The 23,060-nt window shown below is 41.0% G+C and overlaps 1 protein-coding gene across 2 annotated transcripts in view; it reads right to left on the bottom strand.

Annotated features, from left to right (window-relative positions):
- The window catches only part of CRYL1 (crystallin lambda 1), a 144,175-nt gene that overhangs the window by 96,635 nt on the left and 24,480 nt on the right, over positions 1-23,060 (bottom strand). For both annotated transcript variants that reach the window (XM_037017180.2, XM_037017181.2), the window contains 2 exons: positions 22,191-22,298; positions 3,267-3,393 (listed from right to left, as the gene is read on the bottom strand). In XM_037017180.2, the coding sequence (XP_036873075.2) occupies positions 3,267-3,393; positions 22,191-22,298 (235 nt within the window). The remainder of the gene's footprint in view (positions 1-3,266; positions 3,394-22,190; positions 22,299-23,060) is intronic.

Consider the following 23,060-nt stretch of genomic DNA (forward strand, 5'->3'; position numbering starts at 1 on the left):
CAGCGACCATGGCCTTTGGACCTGCAGCTTCCCTGTCATTCTTAGATGGAAGGTTCTTTTGGGATAGGCATCACATGATAAACACAATGATTTTTTTTTAAGTCCAAAAATTATACTTTTATCTGATAGAGTCCTCAGCAAATCACACGCAAGAAATGTTCCAAGTTTTAAATAAAAACCATGATACAAAATTCTGCTTCTGGTATAATGTCAAGCATGTTAGAGAATGAGAGAAAATAGGAGAAATGGAAAGAAATAGAAATATAACAAAATATCAACACATTTTTGGAATAATGGATCTAAGCAGGATTTTTCTAAACTTGCTCTATTCTTTAAAATACATTTTTAACATTCCTGGAATGTTAGAAACCAAATATAATTTCATAAACACATGCTATAACATTAGGCAGGTTTTGATTTGTGGGTTTTATTTACTTGCTCAGTAAACATAAGGTAAAAATTAATATGCATTAGTTGCAAAATATGGAAAATCAAATTTGCCCCATGTCATATAGAGAACTGTCTTACACATGCCCAAGAAAATCAGTCAAGGTAATGGACAAAAATGAAATCTCAACTTTTTCTTACTCATTTCCTTCTGATTAGTTCCACTCTCCCACTAAACATCTCTCTTGGAGGATTCTAATCAGGATATAGAGTGAAACCCAAGCTCTTTCTTTCTTTAAGAGAACCCTTAAACAGTACTTTCTACGTGCCACACACTTCATAAGTATTAACTAACCTCATCCACGTGACAACCTCTGAAGAACATAACCTCTTGCAGAAATTACACCTGGCAGAGCGCTCATCACCCTCTGCTATTTTCCTCTCCCGGCTCGGCCTCACTCCGTGTTGTTCTGCATCATAAGTGCTGCTCAACAGGTAAGTGCCATGCAAATACATTCATTTAATCTACAAAATAAGATAGGCTTCAAGAGCAGTTTTCAGTACCTACTATGCTTAGAACAGCATATATTGTCCCATATCACTTATTACCAAAACTATATACAAGTGGCCACATTATAAAAACATTTTTTTAATAAATTTATTAAGTATTTTCTATGTGCCAGTATTGTGCTAAATACTTTATATGCATTGTAAGTTAGAATATTCCCCCAAAACTTATCCCATAAAAGAAGGAGTCACCTTATATTCAGGGCATTATTAAGTACTCATATTATGGAGAACTATCCATTTTTTTGAAAATAATATATAGCTTGGGGAAGAAATATTAGCCTAAGCTAATTCACATGCTAGTAGAGAAATCATCTGATAGAACCTATCTTTTTAAATGGGACCAGGAGATAAAGAAATTTAACATAGAGATATTAATTATTCCTGGGGCATGTCTTTATACTTACTAGTGCTAGAAAATTTTTAAATAAGCTCAATAAAGATCACTTAAAAAAAATTAAAACAGCAAGTTGCTGTGCTGTGGAACCGCAAAATTGCCACTGCAGAGAGAAAAAAAACAAAGGTTTGAGAATTGGTGGTTGAGCCTGGAGATGAACATCTACTGCCATCATCATGTAGTGATTACACACACAAATGAACAGCAAACAGCTTAGAGGAAAGCAAAGATGGTGTGCTCTGGAAAATTCTGTTTACAAGAGGGACTCAGCAAGTCACTCTAATGAAGACACTCAGGAGTCAGAGATACTTGTTAACAGTTTGAACAAAATTGTTTTGTGGAATGTGAAAGTAGAAATATTGCACAAAATATTACATATCCATACTTCAGATCAGGTCATATATGTAATTATAAAGTTTCATTTCCATCATGTAAATATTATATGTCAAATTGACTCCTAAAGGATTTATTTAATCTCTTGTTGGAAAAATGGATCCTTGCCTTCCTTACATTAGGGTCACCTTAGAAGTGAGCATAGATGTTCTCTTCACCACCATCCCATGCCCTGGGTATTATGCACATTTTACAGATGAGGAAGTGGGGCTTAGAAGTTAAGAAACTTGCCAAAGTCACAGGGCTTCTCAGTGCAAAGTCCACCTGACCTAAAGCTTGTATAACCGCACCCACACCAGAAGGCACTCACTTGTCTTTCCTAGTATCAGAGCAACAAAATCTGAATTACATTTCCTCCTCCAGCAAGATTGGCATAAGAAGCACATAATTCCTTAAAAACTGAACACGTGTGAAGAGTCTCCTGTGCTGAGAATTTGCTGGAAGCCTCCATGCAGTCAGAAGCAAGCCTCCTTCCAGTACCCACCACCACTTCAGCAAGGGCTGAAACAGGACATTCAAAAGCTCATCCCCAGAGCCCTCTGATCCCTCTTTTAAGACTCCTCAGTTTCATACAACCTTTACCATATAAAGATTGGAATTAAAATACTAGAAAGAGATAAGGAAGTACAAAACAGTGCTCTGCTTATGTTCTGTTTGACACACATGTGTTACATGAACTAAAGAAATTTTAGAGCTGATAAGACCGAAAACCTAGATTTCTTACACTTGCCCTGAATCTCAGAGCAGCAGTTGACCATAAAACATGCTCAGTCTTTTTGGTTTGCTCACAAATCCTTGGCTAGAATATCATCACAGTAACAAAGTGAAATGTGCAACACTGAATAAACAAATGTACAAGTCTTGGAACACAAACTATCATGGACTGATATCAAGAAGGAGAGATGCTCCCTAGTTTTAGGTAGATTTCCTTAACCCTTTGTGGCAGTAAGTACAAATTTCAAAGACTAATTTATACCTTGGGGTTCTTACATAGGGGCAGGAGCTTTGCATAGACACAAGAGCTCCAGGAGTGATGACTCTGGGAGGAGCACCCTCCCTCTGCGCCCCAGCTCTGCCTGGAGCTTATACAGCTGTGCAAACAGTGCCCCTGATGAGCTCTTTTTTAAGTGAAATTGTTGGAAAGGCTAAATGTAAATGATACAAGAAATAAAAGGATCTCTTTAGGTGATGTCTTTAATCTTTTACCCAACTATAAATGAGACCAAGAACATAATCCCTCATTCAATAAGACGATAGAACAAAATAGTGCTAGCCGTCCAGAAAATCTATTTTTGCTCGAAAATCTAACACCTCTGAAAGACAACATTATCACAGTAGTTTGTCGAGTGCCCATAGAGGAGAGGATGTGTTTTGAGGACGATGCTTTCTATCACATAAAACATAATTCTGACTTTCAAGGTACAAAATGTCCACACCTTCCAACTGCTTCTTATCTTCCCCGATCGGGGTTGGAAGACAATTTCAAGCCCTTGCAGACTTGAGTACAGCGTCCTTAGCTCACCTGAATGTGCACAGCGCCCTCTACTGCTTCTTGGATATTCCAACAAGCACTGATGAGTGACAGCTGCTCTTCAGCACCCAAGGAGCCTTTCAGGTAACCGGACTGCTCCAGCAATTTCATCTCTTTTCTAGAAAGAAGTAGAGAGTGATTACTGTGAGGATTCAAAAACAAATTTAAAAGAAAAGGTCAACATCTTTAATCAGGAGGGAAATGCAAATCGAAACCCAATACCATGCCACTTTACCTATTAGGTGTCCATTAGGATGGCTACTATAACACAAGAACAGAAAATAAACCAAGTGTCAGTGGAGAAATTGGAACCCTTGTACAGAGTTGACAAGAATGTAAAACATGTTCACCATGGTAAACAGTTTGTTGGTTTCTCAAAAAGTTAAAGAAAGAAGTACCATATGATCCAGCAATTCCACCTCAGGGTATATACCCCCAAAATTTGAAAGCAGGGAGTCAAACAGATACTTGTGTGGCCATGTTCACAGCAGCATTGTTCACAAAAGCCAAAAGATGGAAGCAACCCGAATGCCCATAGACGGTTGAATGGATAAACAAAACATTGTCTATACATAAAAAGGAATATTATTCAGCCTTAAAAGGGAAGGAAATTCTGGCATAGGCTAGAACATGGATAAAACCTTCAGGACATTATGCTGAAGTGAAATAAGCCAGTCACAAAAAGACAAGCAGTGTATGATTCCATTGATATGAGGTCCCTAGAGAAGTCAGATTCACAGAGACAGAGGTGGCTGCCAGGGGCTGGAGGGAAATTGTTGTTTAATGGGTATAGAGTTACAGTTTGCAAGATGAAAAGAGTTATAGAGATGGATGGTTGTGCAACAATATGAATGTATTTATATCACTGAACTTTACACTTAAAAATTAAGTTAGTAAATTTTATGTTATGTGTATTTTACCACAATTTTTAAAAATTTTAGTATGAAACAAGACCCATGGGGGAGGTAAAATTGAAAAGCAGTTTTTGATCCTCATCCTTGGTAAGTCCTGGGGAGAAGGGTTGAAAGAAGGTATCTTACAATCAGGACCGGCTGGCTTAGTGGTATGTGTGCTGTGCAGCCACACAGACTCCGCACTCAAAAGGGCTCCATGCTGAGTTAATGTTCTGCAGTCACTGCTTTAATTCTGATGAATACCGGATGGGGACTAGACTGAATATAAACTGCAATGGGCAAAGAAATAGGAATCATTCATTTGGGCCAAGAGAGGTGTGTTCTGTAGCTGTGGTCGACAGTGACCTTGTCTATGCTTAGAAAAATGTATGACATGCTCTTGCTTTGTCTCATTTTGCTTCATTGTCTAAGACAGGCCTTGCCTACACTGCTGCTCCTGAGATCACTTATGTCAGACAGGAATATGCCTCTGAGTATGGGGCAGCTCCGTATGTCCAGGCTGCTCATTTGTTGTTTTGATTTTTTCTCTCAAAGCTATGCATTTTATATTTCATTTTAGCTATAAATTGAGGAAGAAAAACTTTCTTGCTGTTGTTAACTGCAAAAAAAAAAAGATATGCTGAAATAGAAATAAGATGTCTTTATTATCTTTAATAAAAAGTTTCATGACAAATGATCAGGCATATTCAAAGTCTCTCCTGCCTCAGGGTCAGCAGAGATAAAAAGCCACTGCAGGTCATCACCACACAAGGGATCTGGGCTTACACTTTTTTAAAGGGCAGGGAGAATCTATGAGATTTTCATCATATAAATAATGTGGAAGATCTGGGATATATTAGCTTAAAAAATCTAGCTTCAAACAGGGCTAGAGAATGGCTGCCTTGTTTTGGAGGATGTTAAGGGCGAATGTGCAGAGGTCCTTGCTCGGGTCTGACCACACACACAACCAGTGCTGGGAGCTGAAGGCCCTGACTACTTTGCCAGTGAGCAGGCGGTAGCAAAAAGTTTTACATAGAACAGATTCCTGAAGTAGAGGCTTATAAAGTTAGTTAATGAAAATATACAGAACAAAGTCTGTTTCTCAGCCAGTTCCTCAAGTTTGTATTGGTTGTAAAGAGCATTGTGTGGTATCTTGCAACACATTGGAAGCTTAAGATGTATAAGTGTGATGGCTAAAATTAAGAAAGATCTGAGTTCAGTTAAGTGCCAGCAGATAGATATTTTATATACCACAGAGGGAAATATAGTAAAAGGGTTACAAGAAATGGCCACCCTGCTAAGATAAAAAGGAAAAGCCCAAGTTTCCTAGTCCTAGAGATTCCTGTGATCTTGCATCAGTAACACCCAGCAAACCTCTCTGAACACAGTCTGTTCTTTATTCAAATTATCGCAGCAAGGAGAGCACACCTGATCCAAAGATCATTTTTCACTTCACATTTCTGATCCCTCTTCCAAAAATTTTGATTTACACAACTCTGTAAATATACTGCTTTAAACCATTTAGTTGGATACACTAAACAAGTCGATTGCATCTCAATAAAGCTGTCGTATTTGCTTACTATTGCTTCTGTAACAAATTACCACAAGCTTAGGGGTTTAAACAATACACACATATTATCTCACAGCTCCAGGGCTCAGGAAGCTCCAGGACTCCCACAGGTGTGTCGGCAAGGTGGGTCCTCCTGAGGCTGGAGGGCCTAACGCGGACTGGCCTTTTTTAGCTCCAGAGGCGCCCGTTTCCTGGGTTTGTCCCCTCCTCACTTGCAGCCAGCAACCTCCTCACAGCGACGCTGCGCTGCCATCATCTCCCCCGACTCTCCTACTAGGACCCTCTCCCTTTCCATCATGCTGGCCAACCCAAGTAATCTTCCCATTTTCATATCCTTATCTTAGTCACACCCGCAAAGTCTCTTTGTGGCATCAGGTAACAGACTCGCAGGTCCCAGGGATCAGGACACAGACCTCAGGGAGCCATTATTCTGCCAACCACACGTGTTCAAAAAAAACCTTTCTGAATAGAATATGCAACATATAGAGAATTCCTGTATAAGTGCCGCCCAAATGGTGCTGACACAACAGAGAGGACCTGGCAGGAGAGCGGCCGAGGGAGGTGACCGGGTCTGTCTGGCTTTGCGCTTTGATTATGTCACTCAAGTCTGAGTCCCACCCACTGCTGAGAGGTATGTTGTCAACCCATCTGTCATCCTTCCCTAGGAAGTTTGTGTTTTCTCCTTCGGGCTGCTTTGAAGACTTTTCCCGTGCTCCCCGGTGTTTTAAAGTTTCCCTATGATGTATGATACTTTTTATTTCTCTGATTCGGGACACTGTTCTTCCAGAATATAAGGATTTGCGTCTTTAGCTGACATGAACTCCCAACCATTGTATCTTTGTAAGTTGCTTATTTTCCTGTTCCCTCTGAATCTTCCAGGCTCTAAAGAGAGATGTATGTCAGGCATTCTCTCTTTCCTCCATCTACCTTAACTACTTTTTCATATTTTCCATCTGCTTATCTCCTGAGTTACATGCTAAATAGTCTTCAGATCTGCCTTCCCATTCACTACACTCATGATAACTTGTCTCTCGTGTGTCCTGTGATTTGGGGTTGTGAGCAGATGTTCACTGAACTCTAGCTGCGGGAACTCTCTGAGCCTTGGGTTTAAGGTACATTATTCTGGAGATCAGATCCATTTCGCTTCTGACAGGCATTCAGAGGCACTACTAGCTGAGAGACCAATTTGAATTCTTGGCATGGGGTTTTACAACCACACAGATAGTAAGAATTTGGGTTCCAAAACTCTAAGAGGGCTGGTTTACAGTTTGCAATTCTCAGAGAAACTTTCTCCTCTCCACTAGAATCAAGACCAAGACCGACAAGGCTCCATGTATGCATTATTTTCTTCCTGCATCTTCTTTCACTAACAATGTGGCCCTTTGAATTACAGCTTCACCCAGGGGTCTCCAGTTTCCCAAAGACTAAGGTTTGCTGTTTGAACCAAAGCAAGATTAGCAAATACTCTTAAAGCAGCTGTAGCTTTCACACATCTCTTGGGATCTGTGTTCCCAAATTAGGTCTCTGAGAATTCCCACTACTTTCTTGCCTGCTCAGCTATATACTACAAACAAACTCTAAACTATACATTTACTCAATAATTTTAAGTATTTTGAAGTGGAAACGATCTTCAGGGTAGTTAAATTCCCAAAAACCAAACTCTGGACTGTTGCTTTAAAGTCTAATATTCCCAGATATTATGTGCTTTTTCAATTTCATGAGAAAAGGGAAATACTGGCCATCTTCACTTTAATAATGATGATATATTATTCAATATGAATATAACCTCCACTATGCAAATAAATTTACAATGCCCAATTGTTAATTGATTACATCATAGTTCTTGTTCATATATGCAGAAAAGAAAAACGTTACCGATTTTTAGGGTAACTGCTGTGAAGGCCTACTCTTTTTTTTCCCAGTTTTGACCATTTGAAAAAAAAAAATACAGCACATTAAAAAAATATATATATATACACATATATGTTGTCTGAATCTACCTGAATCCAGCCTTAAAAACAACTAGATACAGAAACAGAAAATCTAAACAGACCAATTACCAGCAACGAAATTGGAGCGGTACTCAAAAACTACCCAAGAATAAAACCCCAGGGCCAGATGGATTTACCTTGGAATTTTATCAGACATACAGAGAAGACCTAATACCCATACTCCTTAAAGTGTTCCAAAAAATAGAAGAGGAGGGAATACTCCCAAACTCATTCTATGAAGCCAACATCACCCTAATACCAAAACCAGGCAAAGACCCCACCAAAAAAGAAAACTACAGACCAATATCCCTTATGAACGTAGATGCAAAAATACTCAACAAAATATTAGCAAACCGAACTCAAAAATACATAAAAAGGATCATACACCATGACTAAGTGGGATTCATCCCAGGGATGCAAGGATGGTACAACATTCGAAATCCATCAACATCATCCACCACATCAACAAAAAGGACAAAAACCACATGATCATCTCCATAGATGCTGAAAAAGCATTCAAAAAAATTCAACATCCATTCATGATAAAAACTCTCAACAAAATGGGTATAGAGGGCAAGTACCTCAACATAATAAAGGCCATATATGATAAACCCACAGCCAACATCAGACTGAACAGCGAGAGACTGAAAGCTTTTCCTCTGAGACTGGGAACAAGACAGGGATGCCCACTCTCCCCAGTGTTATTTAACATAGTACTGGAGGTCCTAGCCATGGCAATTAGACAAAACAAAGAAATACAAGGAATCCAGATTGGTAAAGAAGAAGTCAAACTGTCACTATTTGCAGAAGACATGATATTGTACATAAAAAACCCTAAAGACTCCATTTCGAAACTACTAGAACTAATATCGGAATTCAGCAAAGTTGCAGGATACAAAATTAACACACAGAAATCTGTGGCTTTCCTATACACTAACAATAAACTAATAGAAAGAGAAATCAGGAAGACAATTCCATTCACAATAGCATCAAAAAGAATAAAATACCTAGGAATAAACCTAACCAAGGAAGTGAAAGACCTATACCATGAAAAGTATAAGACACTCAAGAGAAATTAAAGAGGTCACTAACAAATGGAAACTCATCCCATGCTCCTGGCTAGGAAAAATTAATATCATCAAAATGGCCATCCTGCCCAAAGCAATATACAGATTCGATGCAATCCCTATCACACTACCAACAGCATTCTTCAATGAACTGGAACAAATAGTTCAAAAATTCATATGGAAACACCAAAGACCCCGAATAGCTAAAGCAATCCTGAGAAGGAAGAATAAAGTTGGGGGGATCTTACTCCCCAACTTCAAGCTCTACTACATAGCCACAGTAATCAAGACAATTTGGTACTGGCACAAGAACAGAGCCACAGACCAATGGAACAGAATAGAGACTCCAAACATTAACCCAAACATATATGGTCAACTAATATTCGATAAAGGAGCCATGGATATACAATGGGGAAATGACAGTCTCTTCAAAAGATGGTGCTGGCAAAACTGGACAGCTACATGTAAGAGAATGAAACTGGATCACTGCCTAACCCCATACACAAAAGTAAATTCGAAATGGATCAAAGACTTGAATGTAAGTCATGAAACCATAAAACTCTTAGAAAAAAACCTGGCAAAAATCTCTTAGACATAAACATGAGTGACTTCTTCTTGAACATATCTCCCCGGGCAAGGGAAACAAACTCAAAAATGAACAAGTGGGACTATATCAAGCTGAAAAGCTTCTGTACAGCAAAGGACACCATCAATAGAACAAAAAGGTATCCTACAGTATGGGAGAATATATTCATAAATGACAGATCCGATAAAGGGTTGACATCCAAAATATATAAAGAGCTCACACACCTCAAAAAACAAAAAGCAAACAACCCAATTAAAAAATGGGCAGAGGAACTGAATAGACAGTTCTCTAAAGAAGAAATTCAGATGGCCAACAGACACATGAAAAGATGCTCCACATTGCTTGTCATCAGAGAAATGCAAATTAAAACCACAATGAGATATCACCTCACACCACTAAGGATCGCCATCATAGAAAAGACAAACAACAACAAATGTTGGCGAGGTTGTGGAGAAAGGGGAACCCTCCTACACTGCTGGTGGGAATGTAAATTAGTTCAACCATCGCAGAAAGCAGTATGGAGGTTCCTCAAAATGCTCAAAATAGAAATACCATTTGACTCCGGAATTCCACTTCTAGGAATTTACCCCAAGAATGCAGCACTCCAGTTTGAAAAAGACAGATGCCCCCCTATGTTTATCGCTGCACTATTTACAATAGCAAGATATGGAAGCAACCTAAATGTCCATCAGTAGATGAATGGATAAAGAAGATGTGGTACATATACACAATGGAATATTACTCAGCCATAAGAAAAAAACAAATCCTACCATTCGCAACAACATGGATGGAGCTAGAGGGTATTATGCTCAATGAAATAAGCCAGGCGGAGAAAGACAAGTACCAAATGATTTCACTCATATGTGGAGTATACGAACAAAAGAAAACTGAAGGAACAAAACAGCAGCAGAATCACAGAACCCAAGAATGGACTAATAGTTACCAAAGGGAAAGGGACTGGGGAGGATGGGTGGGAAGGGAGGGATAAGGGTGGGAAAAAAAGAAAGGGGGCATTACGATTAGCATGTATAGTGTGTGGGGGGTACGGGGAGGACTGTGCAACACAGAGAAGACAAGTAGTGATTTTACAGCATCTTACTATGTTGATGGACAGTGACTGTGAACAGGGATGTGGGGGGGACTTGGTGAAGGGGGGAGCCTAGTAAACATAATGCCCTTCATGTAATTGTAGATTAATGATACCAAAATAAAATTTTTAAAAAACTAGATACATATAAAATGCATCAAAACACAAAGAATATTTCTTTTTTAATTTTGTCTAGCTTGCTCGTTTTTATGCTACAGAAATTGAGGCCCAAACTGGCTACAGACTCACTCGGGGACGTAAAGCTGTCGGGAGCATCACAGACCACAGCCAGTCTTCTGACGCTTTGTCTTAATCATATTTAACAGGCACCACTTATACTTCCTACTAAACCACTCATTTAAAAAAATTTATCTGGTAGGATTTATTTATAGGATTAACTGGCACCGTTTATTGGCTTAAAAGCTGGAGATTCAAGGTACCCAATGTACTAAAGAGAACAGAAACAGAGGAGCTTGCAGGCACTTCCTCTCCCATGAATGCTGCCCAACACCCGAGTCCCAGCCTGGTGAGCCTGAACCTAGGCCACAGGGTTCCTATTTTCTCTGGGGAGCCCTGGTACACCCAACAAACTACCATCTCCTTTCAGAATTTCATTTACCAACAGGAGAACCAGGCTGGGTCACCTGCAGGCCAAATACTGTAGTTTCTGGATGCTGAACGCAGGGTAGGAAGCTGAAATGAAGGCAGATGCGCACAGGCTGGCCTCTGGCCTGTTCCAGCCAGTGGTACACAGCCAGTCACCGGCTCATCCTAGTGCACAGTCTGGAATGAAGAGCCGTGGAGTGGGCTGGTGGAGGGCAGGAGGAGATGCACAGCAGGGGAGGACTCACCGCAAGGGTGGCTTTCAGAGGGGACAGACCCTTAACAAGGACCTGCTGCAAAACAGCCACGAGTCACCAGAGCTGTGGTCTGACTACCAGGAGCTCGGCTGTCCCTGGAACAAGGCCCCGTCTCTGCAGAGGGTGGTAGCTGCAGGGAGAACTTCCTGTATCTATTCCTCCCTGGAGAGTCTCACAACAGAGCTCCAGCAACAGATGTGATCTGAGTACTTCTATCCTGTACAGTGTGAAGGGGCCGAGCATCTGCTCTGTTGAGGGATTACATGGGAATACTGGTTGAAGGAAATTACAACACATCTAAACTGCTCAGTTTTGAACTATGTGGTTTATATACATTAGACCTGCAGCTATGGCTAAGCCTAGGAACCAATAACACTGGTAAAGTTAACTACACTGCCCATAAATATAACCATAATACAAACGCTCAGCTCCCTGAAGAACTGCTTGTAGCTACTAAACAAACAGAAAAGTCACTTTAGTTCAATTCAAGCATTTGCTATTACAGAGGAATGAGTAAGAAATGTAATTTGGTTTCCCTGTTCCTTTTCTAGAACAAGTTTCTTTTCATAATTTATTTCAAGAAAATTTTTAAATGTACAAAGAATAATAAACATCTCCATATCTCTACCATCAAGAATTAACAACCACCTATCCCACAAAGTTCTTTTAACCGCCAACCTCACACAACCATTTACTACAGAGCTCAGCCGGGATTTCCAAATGCCGCAGCCTGGTAACATGATGGTTAACCATTTCACGTGTTAGGGAATTACGCCTGAGCAGCCAGAGTGCTCAGAAACACCTGCTTTAGCCTTCAGAGGCTGCGGCAAACTATACAGGTCTTTCTCCCACTGTACTGAGTCAAATTAGATCAAATAAATGGGAGGACAGAGAGAGCCTCTTGTTCCTACAATGACCTACTCTTTTTCGACCTGCCAGGGGAGAAGGAGGGGGCCCCGTAGAGCCAGAGCAGCTGGACAGCCACGGCCAGAGGCCTCCTGAAGGTTACACTTCGGATGAAGACTCTCCTGAGTTATTTGGCCTCAGGGCCCTGTCTCACCCTGGGCAAGTTGCCGTCACACATTAACCCACAGGATGACTGCAAACTCCAGCCGCTGTGTGGGGATCCCCACAGAAAACCAGTGAGGGGTTGGGAGGAGCTTTCACACAAACCCACAAGCAAACCCAGCCATTTGGCAACGTCTTTTCCCAGTTAGACTAGTTGCGATATTTTTCACTGAGTAATTTAGAGGAGCTTCGTCTCAAACTTTGTAGGAGACGTACATAAACACCAGGAAAAGACGGGTTTTCAGCAGCTCACAAAACCCCAGACTGCTGGGGCACTACCCCTCCTGACAGTTAAGATCATGGGGTTCAGAGGACATTAGGAAGGGGCTGCAGCACACCAGTTTCACCTCTAGAGGTCAGCCTAGCACTAGGAATCGAAACATTTGCATCCTAACTCGAGTATTCAAAATTGGAGAAAATGTTAATAATGATTACTATAGAGAACATTGGGTTATTTTTAATTTTTTATATTTGTACTTTTGAAGTTTTATTTAAAAGGAGCATGTAAAAAGATAAAGACAACAGAGAAATTGAAACCACTGGGAACTTTCGGGGCGGGGGAATGTAAAAAAATAGTACAGCTGCTATAGAAAATGGTATGCTAGCTCCTCAAAAAATTAAAAATGGAATCACCATGTGACCCAGCAATCCTACTTCTGGGTATATATTCAAGAAGTAAGAGCAGGTACTCCAGGTGCATCCACATTCATAGCAGCATTATTCACAACAGCCAAAGGGCAGAAGCAACCCAAATGTCCATCGTTGGATTAATGGATAAACAAAATGTGATCTATCTACACAATGGAACACTATTCAGTCTTAAAAAGGAAGGAAATCTTGGCGCAAGCTGCAGCATAGATGAACTTTAAGGATATTATGCTAAAAGAAGTAAGCCAGTCAAAACAGACAAATGTTGTATGCATAAACTTCCATGAGGCACCGAAGCATCCTGACGCACAGAGACAGAAAGTAGGCAGTTTCCAGGGCTGAGGAGAAGGCAGCAGGGGAGTTATTCAGGAAGATGAAGAAGTTCTGGAGTTTACTGCACAATGGGAATAGACTTAACACTACTGAACTATACACTTAAAAATGGTAAAGAAGGTAAATTTTACATTATGTGGTTTTTTTAATATTAAACATAAAGGCAATATGTTTTCTTTTTAAAGGACTGGTTCCTTTAACTGGCATTTAAATCATGTTTAAACTTGAGTGTTCCAGAAAGTATAGAGGGTAAATTCATGCAGGAACTCCACTATGAATAAGAATTCAAAAATAAACCAATGAAGGAATTAACCGGCTTGTAGATTTTGGAGAATGAGTCAGAAAATCACTTTAGCTAGTATCATTCCAACTGATATGTAATAATCTAGGTCTTGGACTTCCAATTACAAATAGTGGATAAAACACATGTGTTTATCTCTGTTCCCTCCAGAAACCTCAGTAAAACCAAACTAAAGGAATCTTTTTGAAAAACTATAGGTCCACAAGGTCAAAGATATCAGGAGAATATAATGGACAAAAGACCTAACTTTTTGGAATATGGAAAATCATGGCAAAGTGATAAGATCATGACTCACTGGAGTGGAGAAAGCTGAGATTTAAGTGTGCAGGTAAAATAAGCCAATGAGAAGCAAGTCTCCCAAAAGACCTGGCCAGGGTCAGAGTCTACAGATTCCAGATGTGACAGATGGCACGCGTGAGGAGGGAAGCTGGAGAGTCGAGACGGCCGGGCGGCACAGTCTGGCAGATGAGAGTCCGCCGCCGCCCCACCCCTGAGGAGGTTAGAGCACCCGGTACACAGAGGGCGGGGTTGATGGGCGGGGCCAGCAGGGCGCTAAGGAAGAGTGCCTGCTTCAGCGCCTCTCCCCTCTCTCTCTCACACGGACTCACAGACATTCACACAGAGAAAGATACACACGACTCACAGAAACACTTACACACAGACACACATCTCACAGAAACACAGACACACACAGACTCATAGACACAACAGACTCACAGAAACACACACACACACACACACACACACACACACACACACACACACACACACACACACACACACACACACCCTCTGGGCATTTCCCTTGATTAGCTACAGCTGGAGGGTGGCAGAGGCTAAGAAAAGAGCCCTGCCCGCCCTGGTTCCATCCGCTGCGCCCGAGGCATCACCCCAACTGCACACACACGGGCTAAGCGGATGCCCCAGTCTTGGATCCATCACTGCCACGTGACAGTACAGGAAGGCATGTCCATAACGCAGCCCAGCCCCTGAGGAGAATATTGTGTGGGCCCTAAAAATCTGCTTTAATGTTTCTGAAGTGGGGGGAAAGGGGAAAATACCAAACTTTTTATTAAAAAGAGCAGCCCAGACTTCTTTGGTCTGACAGCACGCTGTTTTTGACACTGAATGCCTTCCAGCAGAGCCCACGGTCAGCTCGCCCAGGGCCCGTCTTGCCCACAGCATGCTGTCTCCCGCCACTGCTGCACCGGCCACCACCAAGCCCCGGGACATCTGCATTCGAAAACCTCTCAGTGAAGTAGACAGATTTCAATATACTGTAGAAAGAAAGCAAACTCTGTCCCACTGAGGATCTGACTTCCTCCCCTTCCTCGCCTGGCATTCAAAAGTCCTCTTCCCGTTAAACTGGTGCAACACTGGGACTTGCCGGGCTGGGAAGTACTCGGGAGCAGAGGGCCTGTGTCAGCCTCAAGTCTGTCAAGTTCACCAAAGTTTACACTGGAGCATCACGCATTAACCGAGTTAATAAAAGTGTACTTTGATTCCCTGTTTGTCATTCTCAGAGACCTCACAGGGAGGCAGTGACCAGACGAAGGTTTCACACCATTCCTGAGTCTGCACACGTAATACCATGTAAGTCCTCATAGCCCTGCCTTCACTGCTCTGTGTATGTCCATGTGCATGAAGCATGGCCAGACCATGTCACAAGCATCGGTCCCCAAACTGCTCAGCAAGAGTCCCCCATAAGCCTACCATTCAGAGACAGTCAAAGGATTCTGATTCTCCCCAGTTTCTTAAATGTACAATCAGCATATTTAACTTCTACATATCAGTAAAGCAAAGTTATTTCTGTTTGGAAAAAAAAATTAATGATTGAAATGAAGCAATCATTTGAACTGTCGTAATGACAGCCAAATGACAGCACAATCTGTGAACACACAGATAAGTCAGGTTGAATGACCAGCTGAACCCGTGGCTCACTGGTGTGAACTTTCAGCAACAAGCCCTCAGACCCCTCCTGAACTTTGCAGTGCAGTTAGGCCCCCCTGTACCTGACTCCTGGTGGAGTTGCAATTAAACCAGGAAGACAGGTTCCTGCCCAGGAACAGGGTAAATGTCTATTTATTTAAGTTTCTTTACTGTCCTTCAACAAAATTGAAAAAATGTCTCCATGAATGTCCTACACATTCATACCTAGATCGCTTATATTTTTTGGTAATTGTGGCAAATTTTTAAATTGCATTTTCTAACCATGTGTTGTCAATATATAGAAATAGAACTGACTTTTTTTCCCACCTGGCATATATTTTCCCCAGCCTTGAATTTTTGTTTTGACAGTCCACGTTCACATTTCAACTGATAGTAAAGCACTCACTATCAGTTAGACTAGAACTGCTCAACTTCTCCTGAAATCTTAAAGCATGTTAATTATTCCTCATAAATCACTGCTCTACTTCCCTGGAGGTGAGAGAAACACAGCAAATAATTAGGTCATTTGGTCTTTACTGCAATGACTCCTGGTAGAGTGAAAGCAGCCACAGCCCAAACATAAACCAATGTGTTCCCTTAAACGTTATGCATGGTGTTTCTTTAAGACAGGGATTGGGACTGAAGTCACGCATCATTCCTAGGGCAGTGGAACTCGCATGGTAGCAGGACAACTATAGAAAGACAAAACCAGAAACACCTTAGAGTCAGTAAAGGATAGCAATCTCACCGCAAAATGCATCCAGCCTAGGCTTACAGTCCTGGGGCCTAGTAATGTTGGCTGGACTCAGCCAGGCTCACTCAGGCGGCTGCAGTGACATGGCAGGTGAGCTAGGGCCTGCGGGCCCAGGATGGCTCCACTCCTCTGTCCCGCACTTGGTTCTGGTGTGGGCTAGTGGCCAGCAGCTGGGCCACAGGTCTCTAGTGGACCACATGGAGCTGACTGACAAGCTGGAGCATGCGGAAGGAACGGAGGGCAAGTTCTCATGGCCCAGGCACCATCCAGGGCCTCGGCTTGGGGCACGTTTGCTAACGTCCCCACGGCCAGTGTGAGTCTGTGGCCAAGCCTAGAGTCAGGGGATAGGAGCAGCAAAGTCCCTGTGAAGAGGTGTGCAGACAAGGGTGGGGTCGATAATACTTAGCTCTCCTAGCCAAAAGTATGTAGGAAAACTGAAAGTCCCCTTCAAACCACAGCAGAGCAATTCAGAGGAATCCAGACAAAAACTGAATTCAAGATATTTAAGCCAGTGCAGAGATGTGGGTGGCAAGTTTAAAACTCCAGAGAGTTACTGGTACAAGGAGTTCAGGTACTTAGCAGATGGAGTAGAAGGCAGCTCCCTGGTTTCGGGGATCACTTCTGGTGTTTTATTAAATCCTGGTCTATTTAGAAAGCTGGTTCATATTTAGGTGGATTTGAGTACCAGAATGACCATCTATGATGGTAGAGAGATAACAACGGAGAATCTGCAAAGAGACAGTGATTAGAGATTGGGGCTCAAGGGACAAGGGACTTGTTCTCTGTGCCACAGTGGGGGTGGTCACTGACACATCAATACAGCCCACAACAGGGAGCCCTGGTCCGCAAGGGCTAGAACGGCCTTGTCACTGTGCAGGAATCACAGTAAGTAAAACACTCCTCATCTATGGGCCCATATCAAACTTCTACTTGATCTTTGTTTTTAAGTTCACTCAGATCTCTTGGCATGGAATGGGCCATCATAATGGCTTCTTTAACCTCTAATGTTTTTAATATTTTTTTAAAAATCACCTTCACCCAGTTTAAGTTCATTTTCACAAGTTTAGAATCAAGATTACCATTTCTACTCCTTTAAGAAGATTAGTGTTTAATAGGTCTAACATACTTAGAATTTTCATGTGGAAGGAGTGAAATTTCAACCACATGATATTTTCTACTACAAACTGGTCAAAAGAATGTGAATGTGGAAGTGAGCCAGACCACAAGGATGGAGCAAACAGCAGAAAAAAATCTATGCAAAATACGGCCAGAAGAATTACCCTTTCACTAGAGAAGGTTCCCAGTACTCAGTTCAAACAAATATTGAGCTCATGCCTATTATGTTCCAGGCTCTGGGGAGAAAAAATGTGCACATTGCTTATTTTTGCACCTGTAAGGGCTAGCACAGCCATCATGGAACATGTGGATAATGGGGGGTACAAGAGAGGTCTAATGCGCAAGACTGTCCCCACGGAGCTCACAGCCCATGTGACAGATGAGGGCCACAGGCAGTGTCAAAAGAGAGTGCCTGCAGGACACAGACTACTTCCACCCATTAGTCCATTCAACCCAGTCAGGACACTGTATATACTTCTCAACAGAAGGATAAAATTAGTTCTACTTACACCTTATGCCTAATACATGGGCAGAGACATATTAATCTTGGGTTCCTGAAGACTACAGCCAAGGATCAGTGTTGCTGACATGAACTAAGTCATTGTTAATCTGCAGGTTGACAGTTTTCTCACTGGAGGAAGCAGCAATAATTTGTTTCTGGCTGAAAAAAATTCTGAAACTGAGAACTTACCTTACCAAAATATTGACAAAAATAAAATTTGCACTCAATCCTCTTAACTTGGTTTCTCTGTACAGGAACGGCACCTTTGCAAATCTTGTAACTTAAGAAAAGGAAGCAGGTGGCTTTACTTAAGTCCCAAAACCAAAAATTGAGTTCTCCTTAGGAGGGCAACATGATACTACTCAACCTGATTTTCCTGAAGCTACTGGCTAGCGATAAATCAAGAAGAAAGGGGTGGCCAGTCACAAGACACCTTAAGATCCCTAATTCCTTCCTGCTCAAGAGGTACAACCAGTTCTGCATGATTAAGTTAACTCAGCTTAAATGTATGTGAGCTATAAAAATAAAGTTACTGCTATTGAGTACAGATCTGTGTACCCTTTTTAAGTCTTAGATACATAAGAATTTAGTACATTTATTTTTTTTGTAATAAGGCTATTAATAGTAATGAATTATTTTGGTTCTTAGGTTCAAAAATGTTAGACTAATATCTAAAAGTTCAATCAAATTAGCTACCAATAATATTAAGAAATATTAACTCTTAAGCAAAATAGTAGGATAACAGGAAAGCTTTTAATCTGGTCTAAAGAAAAAAGAAAAAGAAAGAAGAAACCTTATTCACAGTTTCTCCACGTACCCCTGATGCCTGAGAGGACTTCAAAAGTGGCCAAAACCTGTAATGATACACCTATAAAATAAGGCCTAAGAACTAATACCCTAAAAATTAGAACAAAGAACTTTTCAATTAGGAATCTTAGAGTTTTTGCTTGGTTACAACAGAGCTGGAATTGGCTTTACAAAATAAAAGATGAAATGATAATACAACAAAAAGCATAGAGCAGAGGTCAGCAAACTATAGCCTGCTGACCAATCAACTTTGCCATCTGATTTTATATGGCCTCTAAGACAAGAATGGTTTTTACATTTTTAAATGGTTGCAAAAAAAAAAATCAAAAGAATGATAATAGTTTCTGACCTGTGAAAATTATATGAACCCCAAAGTTTGGTGTTAACCCATTAAGTTTTATTGGAACACAGCCACACCGATTTGTTCGTGTACCACCTAAGGCTGCTCTCAATCCACCGGGAGCAGCGGCTGGAGAGACTTGGCCTGGAAAAAAAAGCCTGATATATTTACTGTCTGGCCTTTAGCGGAGAAGCTGGCCAGCCGCCGGTCTGGAGCCCAAGCTGGGCTAGCAGAAAGCCTGACCTTTCAGGGTCTCGGGGGCCTCCTACTCGGGCATGCTCTCCTGCAATACTGGGCAGTTTGAACTCACATCTCTTAGCTGCAAACCCATCTCCCACAGACACTAACCCCAGAGAACCTACTAGAAGTCCAGGCCCACTGAAAAGTCAGTATCGCCACCTAAGTATATGAGGCCTAGTATTATTGCCACCTAACATTTCTAAAGTGGGCTTGCTATGCTTTTACTCAGATGAACCACTTAATGTGGGAAGAAAAGATAAATTTAACCCAGTAAATTTAACAAATGTGATATTCTTTATTTAGGAATGCCATAAATTCCTTAAAGTTCTTTACAACTGTCTTACCCTCAATGGTTTTTCATCATCAATAAAATATTTCCTATTGCTTCCTACACCACCTCCATTAAACCAGACATCAGGTTCTTTGTGTGCTATGCACCACATCTGATCTCTTCTAAAACCATTCTGACTCAGTCTGAGAAAATAACTCTCAATTCCTTTTTTATAATTAGTATGTTCTCTCAAGACATTTATTTTTTTCTGCATTACAATAGAACATATGGCTTTTGAGCTGTTTTTACTGAGGCTTAAAATTTAGCTAAAGACTTTTGAAGACTTCTACTTCCAACTATAGTGAATCAGAATCTCTAAAGGCTGTCTGTTTACAAAACCACAGGATATTGCATAAGAATAATTTTTATGCATCAGGGAGTCCCAGCAAGTACAGTAAGGAAAATTTTCAGGGCTCCCCATTTAATCAAAAAAAGAAGAAATAGAAAAAGAATTCAGAGGAGATATACAAATGGCAACTAAGCATATGAAGAGATGATCCATATCACATGTCATCAAAGTAATGGTTCAATAGACATATAATCAGAATCCTAGAAGGAAAAACAGACCCAGCAAACTCACTCTGAGGTAGGTACCCTGTAGCCACTCTTACACTGATGTACCAGGAGACATACACAAGGATATTAATGGCAGCATTGTGTAGAATAGCCCCCAACTGAAAACAGCTAGAAGTTCATCAGAAGAATAAAATATAAATAAATAGTAGCAAAGTTACACAGTAGAGTATTATATAGAAATGAACACAAAGGTACTACAGCTGCAAACAACATGGATGAATCTCAAAAATATTTTTATAAAGCGCAAAACAAGTAAAACTAAACTATATATTGCTTAGGCATATATATAGATGGTAAAACTTTTTTTTTAGGCAAAGTCATGGTACATCGAAATAAAGGATATTTGTTACATCTGGTGGGAAGCCTGGGTGATCAGATTCAAAAGGTGCACACAGAGTATTGATAACATTCTAGATCTCAAATTGGGTAGCAGGTTCAAATGAATGGTTCATTTTATATTCTTCATAAGCTAACATAAAATATCTGTTCTTTGTATATATTAAAATTATAAAAAAGTATTTCCAGAATCTCTATAAAACAAATAGCACAGCTGGATGCTACAGATGCTCAGACCTACCCTTAACATGTCAGATGAGCTAGGGCTAGAATATTGTCTTTAAGCAGGTTACTAACCATTCACAGTCTTAAAATAATAATAATAGCAATAACATCTGCCTCACAGAATTTACTCTGATAATATAGTAGGATTACTAGACTATGAGCCCCTCGATGGATAGAACTGTATCTGTCTTGTTCATCTCTGTATCCCTAGTGAATAGCATATGTCTGGAACATAATAGGTATTTATGCCAGTTCTTCTTCCTTCCATAACAGTATAGAATAAAGCATCAGCGGTGTGTGTGTTTAGCTTTATAGTGGCTGTTCATTTTCTGGGTTTTGTTTGTTTTGTTTTGTTTTTTAGGTTGACATTTTATCTTGGCACTGGATGTATGTCACTACATGTGAGAAGTAACCTGACCTATCTGTGTTTCAGGTTCTCAATCTGTTACACAACAAAACTGAACTGAGGGACACAATTTTCTGATTGCCTACAGCCTGACATAATAGCCTATACATTAGTCTTTTCAAAAACAAACAATAAAGCGAGCATATTTGCATTACACGAAAATGCAAATTCAAGTTACATGTTCATGGGTATCCCCCAAAGAAGGATAATGACCACCTAAACAAAACCATGTCTGAGATGGTCAGAACTGCATTCAGTGACAGTCGTCTTAGGGCCAGAACTGTGTCCAGTGACAGTCATCTTAGGGAGATGTGCCACGAACAAGGGCACTTTCACCATCCAGCCCACTGCACAGGTTTGGCCCTCCCATCTCTGACCTCCCTCGCTCGCGGCTTTCCCCTTTTGTTCCCGTCTCCTTCTGCCTCCTGTGATCACCCCTAAAACTCAGCCCTCCACATCCTTAGCATTCAGTATTTGGTAAGTTCATCTATGCTCATACTTTGAGCCATTACAGTTATCACAGTTAGTTTGGGTCCTGCCATCATTAGATCAATAGGTAAAAACAAACCTCAGAACCTCTGTTCCTAAAACGTGATGCCCACACAGCTCAGGCTGTCACATGCTGAAAGCTGGCTTGTATGCCCAGAGAGAATGTGGGAACCCAGACCTCTAGCCCTGGGTGACACAGCGAGAGAGGGTGATCAGCCCCGTCAGGCCTGAAGCCTAAGGTTCACACTGCGTCCCTCACCCTCATCACACATCTTTATAATCCCAAGTCTTCTGTCACAATTTGAGCCCCTTCTTTAGTCATGATTCATGTCTCCACTGCTATGGGCCATCAAATGGAAGGGTGAAACCACAGATATTTACAGCCTTGAGAACATGATAGACAAGGCCCAGTGAGTGGCACAGCCACTCCAGCCCCTCCCAATGGTGCCGGCCAACTTACCCGATGTTCTCCAAGGCGTCTGTTATCTGCTGCTGCTCAATGTCATAGAGTTTCACCTTGAAGCCTCCACTAGCAAACAACATAGCCCAGCTTCGCCCAATGAGTCCACTAAAGGCAAAGAAAATTAAGAAAGGCCTCCAGTTAACTTAGTAACAGAACAATTTTTCATTTCTAGCCCAGAATGAAATTTAAAAAATTATACAGTATCCTGTTCTCCAAATACTTAATACCTTAAAGGCATAATTTTGATAGCTGTATTGATTTAAAATATTTTATCTGAAAAAAAATAAAATAAAAATAAAATAAAATAAAATGTTTTATCTGTTCCCATGTAGGAGCTCAACTCCAATGTCAGCATTAATATTCAACACGGAGCACCTCCAGATGTCAGGTAGTTAACATCTGCTCACACACTGAAACAAAAGATTGCCATAGGGACTTGGTAGGGTGTCATGGAGGCCCCTACATGAACCCCCTATTGGACCACATTAGGCCAGTCACTTAACTTGACGAACAGAGATGGTCTCTTCCCTGTCCTCCTCAAATAAATAATTACTGCTTCCACCACCAGCACCTGAGCATGTATTAGGTAACAGGTAACATGAAACCATTTACATGTCTTAACTGTTAATAACAACTCTATAAGGTAGGTGCTATTATTATTTCCACTTTATACACGAGAAAACGGAGGCATAGAGGGTTTAAGACTACACAGGCTGTAAGTGCTGGAGCTATAAGATGAACCCAGGCAGTCTGACCCTGGATCTTTACCTGGTGCCCCACTGTCTCAGACTTACTAGGAAAGGAAAAGATAAAAAGAAATGAAAACTCACAGAGTTGTTCAAAGGTTAAAAATGAATGTGTGGAGCA

This window comes from Manis javanica, chromosome 1 (assembly GCF_040802235.1).
Source record: "Manis javanica isolate MJ-LG chromosome 1, MJ_LKY, whole genome shotgun sequence".
Taxonomy (NCBI): Eukaryota; Metazoa; Chordata; class Mammalia; order Pholidota; family Manidae; genus Manis; species Manis javanica.